This window comes from Podarcis pityusensis (assembly GCF_964106645.2).
Source record: "Podarcis pityusensis genome assembly, chromosome: 10".
Taxonomy (NCBI): Eukaryota; Metazoa; Chordata; class Lepidosauria; order Squamata; family Lacertidae; genus Podarcis; species Podarcis pityusensis.
This window is the reverse complement of record NC_138035.1, coordinates 5,757,016-5,772,172: the sequence shown is the minus strand read 5'-3', so window position 1 is coordinate 5,772,172 and position 15,157 is coordinate 5,757,016. Positions and strand designations below refer to the sequence as shown.

Sequence of the window (15,157 nt, the reverse complement as noted above, 5' to 3'; positions counted from 1 at the left end):
GGTATGTTATTTCTTGGCCGCTTCAGGAAGCCTATTTACAGAGCGTTCATCCCAATTTGCTCCCACGATGTTTACACACCTTTATACATCTTTTTGTTAATCGTTTGTTCCCGCACACCCTTCATTGCATTTCTTCATCCCTTTCCGAATTGCAGAAAGTGTTTCTTTCTTTCTTTCTTTCTTTCTTTCTTTCTTTCTTTCTTTCTTTCTTTCTTTCTTTGAAATGGATTTGCTGCCTCTGTGAGACAGAGCTTATTTTATCCCCTCTAACTGGGCAAACCTACAATCTCCGTCACGCACGAGAGTCTGGGAGCACCTTGGGGGACAAAGGCGCGTTGAGGGAGCTGCCAGCTGGCGAAGGTGCCCCCATTTCTGTGCGCCAGAGTAAGGGGCACATGGCAGCAGGAAGCCCCAGAGAAGCTGCATAAGGTAGGATGTCCAGGGAGGAAACGTTGGCCCCGTAATCCAATTGGGTCAATCCCATTTCCGATTCTTGGGCGGCTTCCCACCAGTGGGTAAGGAGGTCAGGGGCACTGCAAATGGTGCCAGATTCCTCTTTCACAACCAACATTATGTGTGCTTGTGTGTGTTAAGTAAGCTGTGGGGTTCCTTGTGGCCTTTTTCGAGTGCCTGAGAAAAGACGGAGAGGATTATTCGAGGGGTGCCATTTTTTTAGCCTGACGGGCAGGGACGCGGGTGGCGCTCTGGGTTAAACCACAGAGCCTAGGACTTGCCGATCAGAAGGTCGGTGGTTCGAATCCCCATGACGGGGTGAGCTCCCGTTACTCGGTCCCTGCTCCTGCCAACCTAGCAGTTCGAAAGCACGTCACAGTGCAAGTAGATAAATAGGTACCACTCCAGCGGGAAGGTAAACGGCATTTCTGTGCACTGCTCTGGTTCGCCAGAAGCGGCTTAGTCATGCTGGCCACATGAACCGGAAGCTGTACGCCGGCTCCCTCGGCCAATAAAGCGAGATGAGCGCCGCAACCCCAGAGTCGTCCGCGACTGGACCTAATGGTCAGGGGTCCCTTTACCTTTACCAACCTGACGGGCAACCAATTGCCCAGGCCCAATTTTCCTTTTGGTACGATATCACTATACATTCTTTATATAATATGAAATGGATGAAATCACATAAACAGAAAACTTATGAATCTTTGAAAGACTTATCTTTATTTGGTTTTATATTTTCCAGAGAATCCATTAAGAGTGCATATTTTGTGACTTCCAGAGATGCATAAGTTTTCCGTTGATGTGATTTTCATATATTTCATATTATATAAAGAGTGTATTTTGATATCGTATCATTGTATTTGGTCATTGTTTGGCCTTGGATATTACTATTGTTTGCAACACAGGGGTTAAATTGTTTGGTTACCAATTTTCCTTTTGCCAGAATCCCTCCAGAAGGCAGTTCTTAAGAACATAGGAAGAGGCCATCAGCCAATGACTAGTGAGTGACTAGAAGAGGGACTAGTGGGGTGCCACAGGGTTCTGTCTTGGGCCCGGTCTTATTCAACATCTTTATCAACGACTTGGATGATGGACTCAAGGGCATCCTGATCAAATTTGCAGATGACACCAAACTGGGAGGGGTGGCTAACACCCCAGAGGACAGGATTACACTTCAAAACGACCTTGACAGATTAGAGAACTGGGCCAAAACAAACAAGATGAATTTTAACAGGGAGAAATGTAAAGTATTGAACTTGGGCAAAAAAAACGAGAGGCACAAATACAAGATGGGGACACCTGGCTTGAGAGCAGTACATGTGAAAAGGATCTAGGAGTCTTGGTTGACCACAAACTTGACATGAGCCAACAGTGTGACGCGGCAGCTAAAAAAGCCAATGCAATTCTGGGCTGCATCAATAGGAGTATAGCATCTAGATCAAGGGAAGTAATAGTGCCACTGTATTCTGCTCTGGTCAAACCTCACCTGGAGTACTGTGTCCAGTTCTGGGCACCACAGTTCAAGAAGGACACTGAAAAACTGGAACGTGTCCAGAGGAGGGCAACCAAAATGGTCAAAGGCCTGGAAACGATGCCTTATGAGGAACGGCTAAGGGAGCTGGGCATGTTTAGCCTGGAGAAGAGGAGGTTAAGGGGTGATATGATAGCCATGTTCAAATATATAAAGGGATGTCACATAGAGGAGGAAGAAAGGTTGTTTTCTGCTGCTCCAGAGAAGCGGACACGGAGCAATGGATCCAAACGACAAGAAAGAAGATTCCACCTAAACATTAGGAAGAACTTCCTGACAGTAAGAGCTGTTCGACAGTGGAATTTGCTGCCCAGGAGTGTGGTGGAGTCTCCTTCTTTGGAGGTCTTTAAGCAGAGGCTTGACAACCATATGTCAGGAGTGCTCTGATGGTGTTTCCTGCTTGGCAGGGGGTTGGACTCGATGGCCCTTGTGGTCTCTTCCAACTCTAGGATTCTATGATTCAATGGGCCATCTAGTCACAGAATCATAGAAAGGGGTGCCCAAGGGTCATTTAGTCCAACCCTCCGCAATGCAGGAATCTCAACTTTCTTCACGCAGGCATAATTTTATAAGCCCCCATCCTGTTGCCTTTTTACTCTCCTTTCCTCAGCGGTGTCCGAATTTTTTTCAACGATGGCCAGATTTGATGAACTGAAGGGCCAAATTTGTTGACCTTTTTTTTAGCATTGACTTTCTTGAGCTTTTTTTAGGATTTTACCTCAGGAAATAAACAACTGCCACAGGGGCCAGATTGAACTGACAGGCGGGCAGGATTAGGCCCCCGAAATGGACTTTGGACATGCCAGCTCTACACCATGCGTAGGCAACCTAAGGCCTGGGGGCCGGATCTGGCCCAATCGCCTTCTAAATTCGGCCTGTGGACGGTCCGGGAATCAGTGTGTTTTTACAAGAGTAGAATGTGTCCTTTTATTTCAAATGCATCTCTGGGTTATTTGTGGGGCCTGCCTGGTGTTTTTACATGAGTCGAAAGTGTGCTTTTATTTAAAATGCATCTCTGCATTATTTGTGGGGCATGGGAATTCGTTCATTCCCCCCCCCCCAAAAAAAAATAGTCCGGCATGTAAAACGTTCAGGGGTAAGCAAGGAAATAATAAAAGAATCAGCTGAACAATGATTAAATTAAAACAACACAACAATACGGAAGAAGTAAAAATAAAATCACAGATGGGTGAAGGGGAACGGGTGTGTGTGTAGGGGAATTTGAAATATTATTTATAAAAAGCTTTAATATAAAATTTCTAACTGTGGTGTATTTGTATACAGCAAAGAGAAGTTTAGAGTAATTAGGTATATCTTAATTTAGTTGTGTAATTGGTTAGAAAATGAATATGGATGTTGAATTGATGTAATTTTTCTTTTTTCGGTGATATATATATATATATATATATATATATATATATAAATAATCCGGCCCCCCACAAGGTCTGAGGGACAGTGGACCGGCCCCCTGCTGAAAACGTCTGCTGACCCCTGCACTAAAAAATCCCAGGCATTTCCAGACTCCTGGATCTTGTCCCCATAGATGGAGGTGGGGGGCGGTCTAGGGCAGGGCCCTCCTTGCCTGTCAAGAGGGAGGCAGGCCGGCCCCCTCCCCAGGAAGGATGAGCAGGTGGAAAGCAGCTTAAGGAAGATCGGTCCAGCCCCCTGACCCAGGGGTGGGGGATAGAGAAGGGATTAAGGACAAAGTGATTACCCCAAACTCTCCTCCACTGCCCTTGCTCTCGTTGGGTGCTCTCCACCCTGGCAGGGCCTGATCCTGTATGCGATGCTGGCTGGTTTTCTCCCTTGCCAGCTGCGTGAATCTGCGGTTGCGCCCACCCCAATCTCCTAGAGAAAAAGGGATTCTCTCTCTCTCCCCCCCCCCTCAATTTTTTTTATTAGTTTTCACGATATTATAAACAAACAAACAAAAACACAAGACAAACAAACATAAATCACAGCCTTATTGAAAATTCCAGTTATTAATTTTGTTAAGTGACTTCCTCGCTTCCCCTTGGTTGAATTTCATTGTATGTCCTTTTAACGGTTTTCCAAATCCCAATTTTTATGAAATTTAACTTAAACATTAACATCCTTAGATCTTCACCTTATGGAATTAAACATATTAATTACCGTATTTTTTGCACCATAACACTCACTTTTTTCCTCCTAGAAAGTAAGGGGAAATGTCTGTGCGTGTTATGGAGGGAATGCCTACGGATGGCATGCCTACGGATTTTCCTCCTCTAAAAACTACGTGCACGTTATGGTCGGGTGCGTGTTATAGAGCGAAAAATACGGTAATCACTTAACATAAATAAAATCCTAAGCCCATTAAGTATCTGCAAGCTATTTCCGGTTAATTTAACTTAACATATTTTACTAAATAATCATTAAATTTATTCCACTCTTCCTGATTCTCTCTCTCTTTTTAAATTTTTATTCATTTTTCTTTTTCATTCATTACATACATCTCAATTTCTTAACATTCACTATATATTCCTTCCCTCCAAGGTTTTCCCCAACTTCTGATTCTGGTTTGTCCCTATTTTCACCCATTTTGCTATCTCTTAACAGAAAAAGTTATTCATAACATAATATCAAACCTAAAGACATAAAAATAACAGTAAATACACCATCATATTTCACTGTCTTCTAATGCTAATAATGTGAATGTCTATTTCAATCCTGCCATCAAGTCTATTAACTTTCTTTGCTTCAGCAAATATACCGTATTTTTCACTCTATAAGACGCACCAGACCACAAGACGCACCTAGTTTTTGGAGGAGGAAAACAAGAAAGAAAATATTCTGAATCTCAGAAGCCAGAACAGCAAGAGGAATCGCTGCACAGCCAAAGCAGCAATCCCTCTTGCTGTTCTGGCTTCTGGGATAGCTGTGCAGTCTGCATTCGCTCCATAAGACGCACACACATTTCCCCTTACTTTTTAGGAGGGAAAAAGTGAGTCTCATAGAGCAAAAAATGCGGTATTCCTCCCTCCTTCCTCTCCAAAGTTTTCCCCAAGTTCCGCTTCTGGTTCGTTTCTATTTTCACCCATTTTGCTATCTCTTAACAGAAAAAGTTATTTATAACATAACATCAAACCTAAAGATGTAAAAATAACAGTAAATACACCATCATCTTCCACTGTCTTCTAATGCTAATAATGTGAATGTTTATTTCAATCCTGCCATCAAGTCTATTGACTTCCTTTGTTTCTGCAAATATAATATGAATGGTTCCCAATATTTTTCCAAAGTCTCCGTTGTCTTTTTCTCTTAGTCTGTCATTTTTGCCAGTTCTGCATACTTCATCAGCTTCTCTTGCCATTGTTCTTTCGTTGGTATTTCTCCAGTCGAGAAAAAGGCATTCTCAACAGATAGGTTTTCTCCGGAGGAGAAATTGGAAGTATACTTAATTCGTTCCAGAGGTCCGTTCTTAACCTGAAACTGTTCTTAACCTGAAGCACCACTTTAGCTAATGGGGCCTCCTGCTGCGCCACCGCTGCACGATTTCTGTTCTCATCATGAAGCAAAGTTCTTAACCCAAAGCACTATTTCTAGCTTAGTGGAGTGTGTAACCTGAAGCGTATGTAACCCGAGGTACCACTGTAATGGGGCACAGTTGGGGATCTGCCAGCCCCACTGGGTGTCATGGTCCGGAGTCCTGGCAGGGTCCCCGTTTCCAGCATCCTAGAGCCGCTCCATCAGTCTGAAAGGGTAAATATCCAGCCATCGTGTGCCCCAAAGCTAAGCATTTAATAACAGCAGAAACAGCAGGTGCTTCAGTTCCAAGAGAACGATGAGCAAGTTATCTCTCTTTTTTTGTATATAATTTTTATTGAATTTTCTGTTTGTTTTACCATTTAAAGTACTCCTTTTCACATCCTTTTTTTAAAAAAAGAGTTTATTAGATGAACAGATTCTTAAAACACATGCAATACGAACAAAATAACATTCACTATGTTATAATGATTATAAAGATTATAAATATAAAAAGAAAAGAACAGAAAAGAACAGAAGAAAGAAAAAAACAAAGAGAAAGAAGAATGAAAGTGTGAATAAAGGCAAAGACATAATGTTATCCACTGTTTGAATCAGCAAAGAAAGGAACTTCCGACTATGCCCATTGTACTAATTTACAAGTAAACTATTATTTACACAGTTGTGTGAAGTTGTTTTTCGTTAACTTAATTTAACATTATCTAACAAATACTTTTTATTGCATGGCTCATTCAATATCAGCCAGAAAGCATTTATTATTGCAGTACCCTTTGAGTGCCACTGTGGGTTAAACCACAGAGGCTTGGACTTGCCAATCAGAAGGTCGGCGGTTCGAATCCCCGTGACGGGTTGAGCTCCCGTTGCTCAGTCCCTGCTCCTGCCAACCTAGCAGTTCGAAAGCATGTCAAAGTGCAAGTAGATAAATAGGTACCGCTCTGGCGGGAAGGTAAAAGCCATTTCCGTGCGCTGCTCTGGTTCGCCAGAAGCGGCTTAGTCATGCTGGTCACATGACCAAGAAGCTGTACGCCGGCTCCCTCGGCCAATAAAGCGAGATGAGCGCCGCAACCCCAGAATCGGTCATGACTGGACCTAATGGTCAGGGGTCCCTTTACCTTTACTTACCCTTTGAGACCCTCGGACCCCTGACTTTGTGACTCCTTGCTTCCTGACCCTCAGACCCCTGACTTCGTGACTCCTTGCTTCTTGATCGTCGGACCCCTGACTTCGTGACTCCTTGCTTCTTGATCCTCAGACCCCTGACTTAGTGACTCCTTGCTTCTTGATCCTCGGACCCCTGACTTCATGACTCCTTGCTTCTTGATCCTCAGACCCCTGACTTGCTTCTTGACCCTTGGACCCTTGACTTCGTGACTCTTTGCTTCTTGATCCTCGGACCCCTGACTTCGTGACTCCTTGCTTCCTGACCCTTGGACTCTTGGCTTCCTGACTCCTGGCTTCTGGACTCCCATTCCTGCTCCCACCCCGCCATCTTGCCCCTGGTCCCGACGTCCCCAGCTGGGACTTCGATCGCCTGTGAACCGGACCGTGGCAGCACAGTGCGCTGTTGTTGGCTTCTCTGCAGCCGCCGAGGCAGCGAGGCGTGCAAAACCCTGCTGCCCCTCAGGGATGCTGTGTGGTCCGTTGCCAGGGAGATGCAGAATCTAGAACTCTGAGCCGCATCTCAGGTGAGAAGGATGCTCTGTGCAAGTGTGCCTCCAGCTTGTCTATGAGGCTGGCTGTGCTGGGGTGCGGGAGAAGAGGGGAAGGTGTTCAGAATGTGACCTTCTGGACCGGGGTGCCAGTGCTTCTGAATCATCTCACAGATTTGGCCCGGGAACCGAAATCCACTGATGGAGCAACCTCCTGACAGTAAGGAAGAGGGGTGTGCTTTGAAGGTCAGAGAGAGGGAGGGAGAGGGAGAGAGAGAGAGAGAGAGAGAGAGAGAGAGAGAGAGAGAGAGAGATGGGATTGTGTTTGGAGAGAGGTGTCATAGACACTGAGGATGGTGATGAATTGAATTTGTATACTGCCCTATACCCGTAGATCTCAGGGCGGTTCATCGCATAAAATTGCAACATCAAAAACAGAAAATAAATAAGTACCTTGGTTTAAGGGATGCGGGTGGCACTGTGGGTTAAACCACAGAGCCTAGGACTTGCTGATCAGAAGGTCGGAGGTTCGAATCCCCACGACAGGGTGAGCTCCTGTTGCTGCTTGGTCCCTGCTTCTGCCAACCTAGCAGTTCGAAAGCACGTCAAAGTGCAAGTAGATAAATAGATACCGCTCTGGCGGGAAGGTAAACGGCATTTCTGTGCGCTGCTCTGGTTCGCCAGAAGCGGCTTAGTCCTGCTGGCCACATGACCTAGAAGCTGTACACCTGCTCCCTCGGCTAATAAAGCGAGATGAGCGCCACAACCCCAGAGTTGGCCACGACTGGACCTAATGGTCAGGGGTCCCTTTACCTTTACCTTGGGTTAAGAACTGGTCATGTTGTTTGGATGCCTGATGATCATTTTCCTAAGCAACTACAGTGGTACCTCAGGTTAAGAACTTAATTCATTCTGGAGGTCCATTCTTAACCTGAAACTGTTCTTAACCTGAGGTACCACTTTAGCTAATGGGGCCTCCCGCTGCTGCCATGCCATAGCCGCGCAATTTCTGTTCTCATCCTGAAGCAAAATTCTTAACCTGAAGTACTATTACTAGGTTAGCGGAGTCCGTAACCTGAAGCATCTGTAACCCGAGGTACCACTGTAATAAGAATAAGAACAAAGACAAGCCAGGAACACCCCTTCACACAACACATTTACAAGGGCATTGGGTAGGCCAGGGGTCAGCAACCTTTTTCAGCTGTGGGCTAGTCCACAGTCCCTCAGACCATGTGGTGGGCCAGGCTATCTTTTTTTAGGGGAGAAAGAACGAATTCCTGTTTCCCACAAATAACCCAGAGATGCATTTTAAATAAAAGCACACATTCTACTCATGTAAAAACACGCTGCTTCCCGGACCGTCCGTGGGCCGGATTGAGAAGGCGATTGGGCCGCATCCAGCCCGCCCGGGCCTTAGGTTGCCTACCCTTGGGGTAGGCCCAGATTTTGTGTCTCCTGCAGACTCAAAGCTGAAATGGTCTTTAAGTTTGTTTTGCACCTCTGAAAAAGTGTGTCTGCCGCCTCCAGCAGCTGTTGCATGATCTCTGCTGCCTCCTGCTGGACACAGTGGCAAATGCAGACATAGTCCCGGACTGCAGTTAGACAGTCATCCCTGTAGGACGCAGGTCCTGGATCACTGCCTTGCTGTGGCGAAGGGGCTTGAATAACTCAGAGAAGCTATGAGCCATGCCCTGGAGGGCCACCCAAGATGGACAGGTCATAGTGGAGAGTTTTGACCAAACGTGATCCACCTGGAGCAGGAACCGGCAAGCCACTCCAGTATCCCTGCCAAGAAAACTCAATGGACAAAGACAACAGGCATATAAAAGTTATGACGCTGGAAGATGAGCCCCTCAGGTCGGAAGGCGTCCAACATGCTACTGAGGAAGAGCGGAGGACAAGTACAAGTAGATTCAGAGCTGATGAAGCGGCTGGGCCAAAGCCGAAAGGACGCTCAGTTGCGGATATGCCTGGAAGCGAAAGGAAAGTCCAATGCTGTAAAGAAAAATATTGCATAAGAATTGATGCTTTTGAATTCTGGTGCTGGAGGAGACTCTTGAGAGTCCCATGGACTGCAAGAAGGTCAAACCAATCCATTCTGAAGGAAATCAGCCCTGAGTGCTCACTGGAAGGACAGATCCTGAAGCTGAGGCTCCAAGACTTTGGCCACCTCATGAGAAGAGAAGACTCCCTGGAAAAAACCCTGATGTTGGGAAAGATGGAGGGCACAAGGCGAAGGGGACGACAGAGGACGAGATGGTGGGACAGTGTTCTCGAAGCTACCAGCATGAGTTTGACCAAACTGCGGGAGGCAGAGGAAGACAGGAGTGCCTGGCGTGCTCTGGTCCAGGGGGTCACGAAGAGTCGGACACAACTAAATGACTAAACAACAACAACAACAAAGGGCCGGCCCACTGCCTCAGGCGGCAGGATGAGTAGGGGCAGCATATCCCTGTGTAGATCTTTAACTCACCCCCCCATACACACTTTGTTCCTGATGTAGATCTTCACTCACCTTTCTTCCTTGGTGGCAGGGGCGGTGTGTGTGTGTGGAGATGCCATTTGGCAGTTCCCCTCAGGGACAAAATTTCAGAGGACCATTCAAGAGTTTCCTCCCACCCTGCACCTCCATGCCTGAGAGTTGCACCCAGCACCCTCTTCGTCAGGCCAAGGAATCGCAAATTGGGTGGTGCATAGAAAAATAGGAAGCTGCTTTGTCCTGAGCTATTGTTCTGCGTAATCCAGTGTTGTCTACACTGGCAGGCAGCTGCTTTCCAGGGTGTCAGGGCAGGAGGCTATCTGCAGATGCTCCTCCACTGAGCTTACCCAAATAGGCACACCTGAAGCTGCCTAATACTCAGCTACCCATCTAGCGCAGTACTGCCAACACTGACTGGCAGCAGCTGTCCAGGGTTTCTGGTGGGGAACCTGCCCAGCCCTACCTGGGGACTGAACCTGAGCTATGGCCCTTTCCAGATAGGAATGCGGGAATCAGTGCTGAGTTCATCTAGCTCAGTATGGGCTGCTCGGACTGGCAGCAGCTCTCCACGGGTAGAAAAATACCGTGAGCCTTCTGTAGTTCAAGGCTGCCATCCTTATTAGACTTTACTGACTGGTGGGGTCTGCGTTGCTCCCGGGAGGGAGGAAGGAAGTCAAATGACACTGAGGTTGATTCAGAGAAAGAGTTTATTCTGCTCTCCAGATAGCAGAAGGCACTTGAGTGGTCAGTCCGCAGCAAGTCCAAAGAAATGAGAAGTTTCATGCAGTATATATATCCTCCAGGCACCCTCTCCCCCCTTCCCCAGGAATCCAACCACGTCAGCTTATACACGCAGGTTGACATCACAGATGTTCCTGCTCTGGTACTCTTAACCACAAAAGGGTTTTCCTCTTCCTGTACTCTTGACCATAAAAGGTTGTTCCTGTTCCTATACTCTTATCTTGGGACAGGAGGTCACCAACTCCTGGCGCCGTTGCCGGGTCTCTTGTCAGACTTGACAAGGTCTGTGCGTCTTTGTGGGCTTTGTGGTCAGGATGTAAGATAAGACCCAGACGCATCATCCCTGCTCTACTGGAACTGGCAAGGCCACTCATTGCCGTCACAGACTGATAAGGGAGAGAGCTTTGAGCACTTGTTTATCCAGCTGGGTTTTGGCTCAAGAGCTCAAGTTAGAGCATTTTAGAAATGCTCCCTTGGAGGAGGAAAAATGGGGATTTTGGGTCTGTTTCAAACTGACTGCACAGAAACCCATTCCTTCAGTTTAGGCTGAGAGGAAGAGACTGCCCCCCCCCCCAAGGTCACCACCAGCCAGGTGGATTTGAACCTCTCCCAGGAGGTCCGCGCGGGCACTTCAAGTTTGCATGCCGGGTGTTTGTGTGTGCCCAGTTGGGGACAAATGTGGGGCTGGGCTGTGGGTCTCGGCTGGTGCTGAGCTTGCTCCCCTACCGTTGGGTGTGCGTGCCAAGCGGACAACCCCGCCTGCCCCTTGGTGCGCGTCGATTCGAGCGCTTGCGCTTGAGAATAGCAGAGCTCGCCATATGGGAATGCACATTTTCGAGCACTGCGCGCGTGTCTGGGGGCATGTCTGAGTGCCGGGAAGTGGGGGAGAGCCACGCGCTGATGCTCCCCGGCCCGGGCCATCTGCCAGGATGTGCGAGTGTATGCGCTGGCCCCCTGCAAAAGCACAGGCGTGTCGGTGGCTCTGAAGTCGTGAGGTTTTAACCTTTGGCTAAAGAGCAGGCGTCGCCAGAAACGCCACGGCCGGGTGTCCATTTATGTGCGCGTTTTGCGCTTTGTTGCGAGCCCTCCACAGCGGTTACGCGCGCGGAATGGCGAGCCGGAGACGCCTCCGATGTTTCCCGCTGGGCACCCGGGCGGCAAAAAGCTCGGCTGCGCGCTCCTGGGTACCGATTTCCAGCGCGCAACAGAAAGCATCTTTGGGTACCGGCGCGAGCGCGCCAAAGAGGTGTCGCGTTTGGGTTGCGGCAGCCCGGGTTGTGAGGATGGGCTCCGGGTAGCGCCAGCCCTCTGTCTCTCTCTGTGTGTGCGCCTTCCGCCAGTCTGGGGGTGGGCCCTGCCTCCTCCCCCTCCTCCCCCGCCTCCTGCTTCCCTCTCTCCCCCCTCCGTCTGCTTTTTCGCTCCAGAAACAGCCATGGAGGCAGCTGAGACGCAGCTGCTTGGGAGGCGGACAGAGAGAGCAGGTCAGTGATGGGGGGGGGTTGATGGAGAGGAGGGGGGCGCAGCCCCAACTCCCGCAAGGACCCCCGCAACCCCCCTGCTCCCCTCCCCTTGCATCACCGCAGCCTTTCCGATGCGTCCCCTCCATCCATCTCCCTTCCAAGCGCCTTCACCTCTCCAGGGTCTCTTCTTCCGCTCCTCCTTCCCGTACCCCCCCCTCTTTCTCCTCCCCCTCTCCACTTTCCACCTGTGGCTGCCCTTCCCCCCACCCCGCCGTCCTGTGCCCATCTTCAGGGGCACACGCAGCCCTCCCCGCTGCGACCCTTCTCCACCCATCTCTCTCTTTGCAAAAATATAGTCACACCTTGCGCTGGTGACATCACGGGCGGTGGTTATGTCATCCGGCGGGCGAGGAGGGTACGTGGTGGGAAGTCCAGTCTCTTTGCTACCCGAGACCCTTTCCCCAAATATACACCTCTTGAGGAGACCCGGCCCCGCTTGGAGAACAGGATTTGGGGGCAAACCGGTGGAGAAAAAGGAATGCAAAACGGGAGTTTTCTGGAGAGTGCGCGTCCTAGTGTAGGGGGAAGTGGGTTTTTTGGAAATGCGGCTAAATTGTGTGTCTCTAACACACACACACACACACACACACACACACACACACACACACACACACACTGGACGCTTCATCCTTGCGATCATTGAGGAGTTAGTCCGTTTTCCTGCCCCCCTTCCCCGGTTCCATCTGGACCCCACCCCCTTGAAATTGTGTCTGAAAGGGCTGCAGCGAGAAAAGGGCTTCTCTTTGTCCAAGAGGAATTGAATCTCTCTCTCCGCCCCCCTCCAGCTGCCCACCCGATTTCTCTCTCCCCCCCCCCAATTGACCCAGTTACATAACCCTCCAAGAAAGAAGCGAGGATGCGATCTTCGGAGACTGGTGGGGTTGTGGAGGCCTTAGGAAGAATGTATCCCATTAGGGATACATGCGTTGGGTGGTCTGTGCCCCATAACAGAACGCTGGTGGGGCTTGGGGGCTGTCCAGCCCTCCCCACCCTCACCCCAGATTGCCCCACTCTGCAGACACTGCAGCAGGCAGAAGTTCAAGGGGCAGATGCACGAAAGCCCTTCTTCACGCAGTGCAGTTAACCTGTGGAACTCCCTCCCACAGGGATTTCAAAGAAGGTTAGACAAATTCATGGAGGAGGAGAAGAGGGTTATAGAGGCAGCAGCTGCGGGAGGGAAGAGGGCTCTTGTGGTCGGATCCTGTTTGCGGGTTTCCCACAGGCCTCTGGCTGACTGCTGTGAGAAGAGAGTTCTTGACTCGATGGGCTGTTGGCCTGACCCAGCAGCCTTGTCTTGGAATCATCGAATTGGAGAGTTGAAAGGGACCCCCAGGGGTCATCTAGTCCAACCCCTTGCAAGGCGGGAATCTCAGCTAAAGCATCCATGACAGAGGGCCATTCAACCTCTGCTTAAAAACCTCCAAGGAAGGAGAGTCCACAACCTCCAAAGGCAGACCGTTCCACTACCAAACAGCTCTTACCGTCAGACAATTATTCCTGATCTTTAGCCTGAATCGACTTTTTTGTAACTTGAAGCCATGAGTTCAGGTCCTACATCCCAGAGCAGGAGAAAAAACGCTCTTACATTCTCATAAGGTGCTAATAATAATAATAATAACAACAAATTTTTATTTATATCCTGCCCTCCGCAGCTGAAGCCGGGCTCAGAGCGGCTAACAACAATAAAAGTAACACAGCATTCTAAAATCAATTCATTCTAAAATCAATTCAGAATCAAATTAATGGCAACCATTGGGCTAGAGTTCTGTGAGGATTACCGAAGGAGGGGGTCAGACTGTGCCTTGGCCAAAGGCCTGGTGGAACAGCTCCGTCTTGCAGGCCCTGCGGAAAGATGTCAAGTCCCGCAGGGCCCTAGTCTCTTGGGACAGAGCGTTCCACCAGATCGGGGCCACGGCCGAAAAAGCCCTGGCTCTGGTTGAGGCCAGCCTAACCTCCCTGTGGCCCGGGACCTGCAAGATGTTTTTGTTTGAAGACTGTAAGGTCCTTCGTGGGACATACTAGGAGAGGGGGTCCCATAGGTACGAGGGTCCTAGGCCGTAAACATGTGAATGTATAACGCCCTAAATGACTCAGGCGCCAGAGAGGAACCTCTTGAGAGTTCCTCCATCCTCTAAGGCTCAGGATGGTAGCCTGGGAGAAAGGGCCTTTTCTGTGGTGGCCCCTAATCCATGAGACTCCCTCCCCACAGAGGCATGTCTGGCACCTTCATTGCACAGCTTCTAGAGGATGCTGAAAACACTTGCCCCTGGCCTTTAACCCTTCAGGTGCATGTTTTTTAGGACCCATCTTATTTCTGTAACTGCAAGTTATTTTAAACTGGTCTTACTTAACATTTTGGGGACATGGGTGGTGCTGTGGGTTAAACCACAGAGCCTAGTGCTTGCTGATCAGAAGGTCGGTGGTTCGAATCCCCACGACGGGGTGAGCTCCCGTTGCTCGGTCCCTGCTCCTGCCAACATAGCAGTTCGAAAGCACGTCAAAGTGCAAGTAGATAAATAGGTACCGCTCCGGTGGGAAGGTAAACGGCGTTACCGTGCGCTGCTCTGGTTCGCCAGAAGCGGCTTAGTCATGCTGGCCACATGACCCCGAAGCTGTACGCTGGCTCCCTCAGCCAGTAAAGCGAGATGAGTGCAAAACCCCAGAGTCGGTCACGACTGGACCTAATGGTCAGGGGTCCCTTTACCTTTACTTAACATTTTAACATTCAAAATCTTGTGAGCCGGCCTGGGGGAATATTAATAAGAATAATGAGCTTGCCAGGTCTCGCTTGACTTGCAGGCTCTGTATTAAGGGGCAGATCTTTATTTCACAAGAATTCTCCGCTGTTAAGAAATATTGCCTGCCGCAAGCTGTTGTGGAGATTGCAAATGGAATTGTGGGGTCATCCTAGCCACACCTGGCCAGGTAGCCTCCAGCTCTGATTCTATTCCCGCTTACAAAGAGAATCAGGGAGTCTGAAGAGCCTTTTCCCTGCCTGCCTCGTTCCCCAGGGGGCTGCTGTCGGTTAGAATAAAACAGGCATTGTGAGCAAATGCTCTCAATAACGCAGCTTCTTTGCCCCCGTTGAGAACGACAGCAAAAACTTCTCACACCACGTTGCGTATTTGATTTCTCTCTTATACTTCTTGGCCTCTTAGAACAGGGCTGCTGTTTAGCATTTGTTTAATTAACAAAATATAGATGCATCTTACTAGACAAAAGACCTTTAGAAGATAATAATAATAATAATAATAATAATAATAATAATAATAATAATTTA

General features: G+C 48.8%; 1 protein-coding gene across 4 annotated transcripts in view; it reads left to right on the top strand.

Annotated features, from left to right (window-relative positions):
• Positions 1 to 7,167: 7,167 nt before the first annotated feature.
• The window catches only part of CCDC136 (coiled-coil domain containing 136), a 52,494-nt gene continuing 44,504 nt past the window's right edge, over positions 7,168 to 15,157 (top strand). For 3 of the 4 annotated variants that reach the window (XM_081023065.1, XM_081023063.1, XM_081023064.1), the window contains exon 1: positions 11,738 to 11,838. In XM_081023065.1, the coding sequence (XP_080879191.1) occupies positions 11,790 to 11,838 (49 nt within the window). In that variant the 5' untranslated portion in view covers positions 11,738 to 11,789. Of the gene's footprint in view, positions 7,358 to 11,737; positions 11,839 to 15,157 lie in introns of those variants that run through there. The other variant, XM_081023066.1, reaches the window with a different exon arrangement.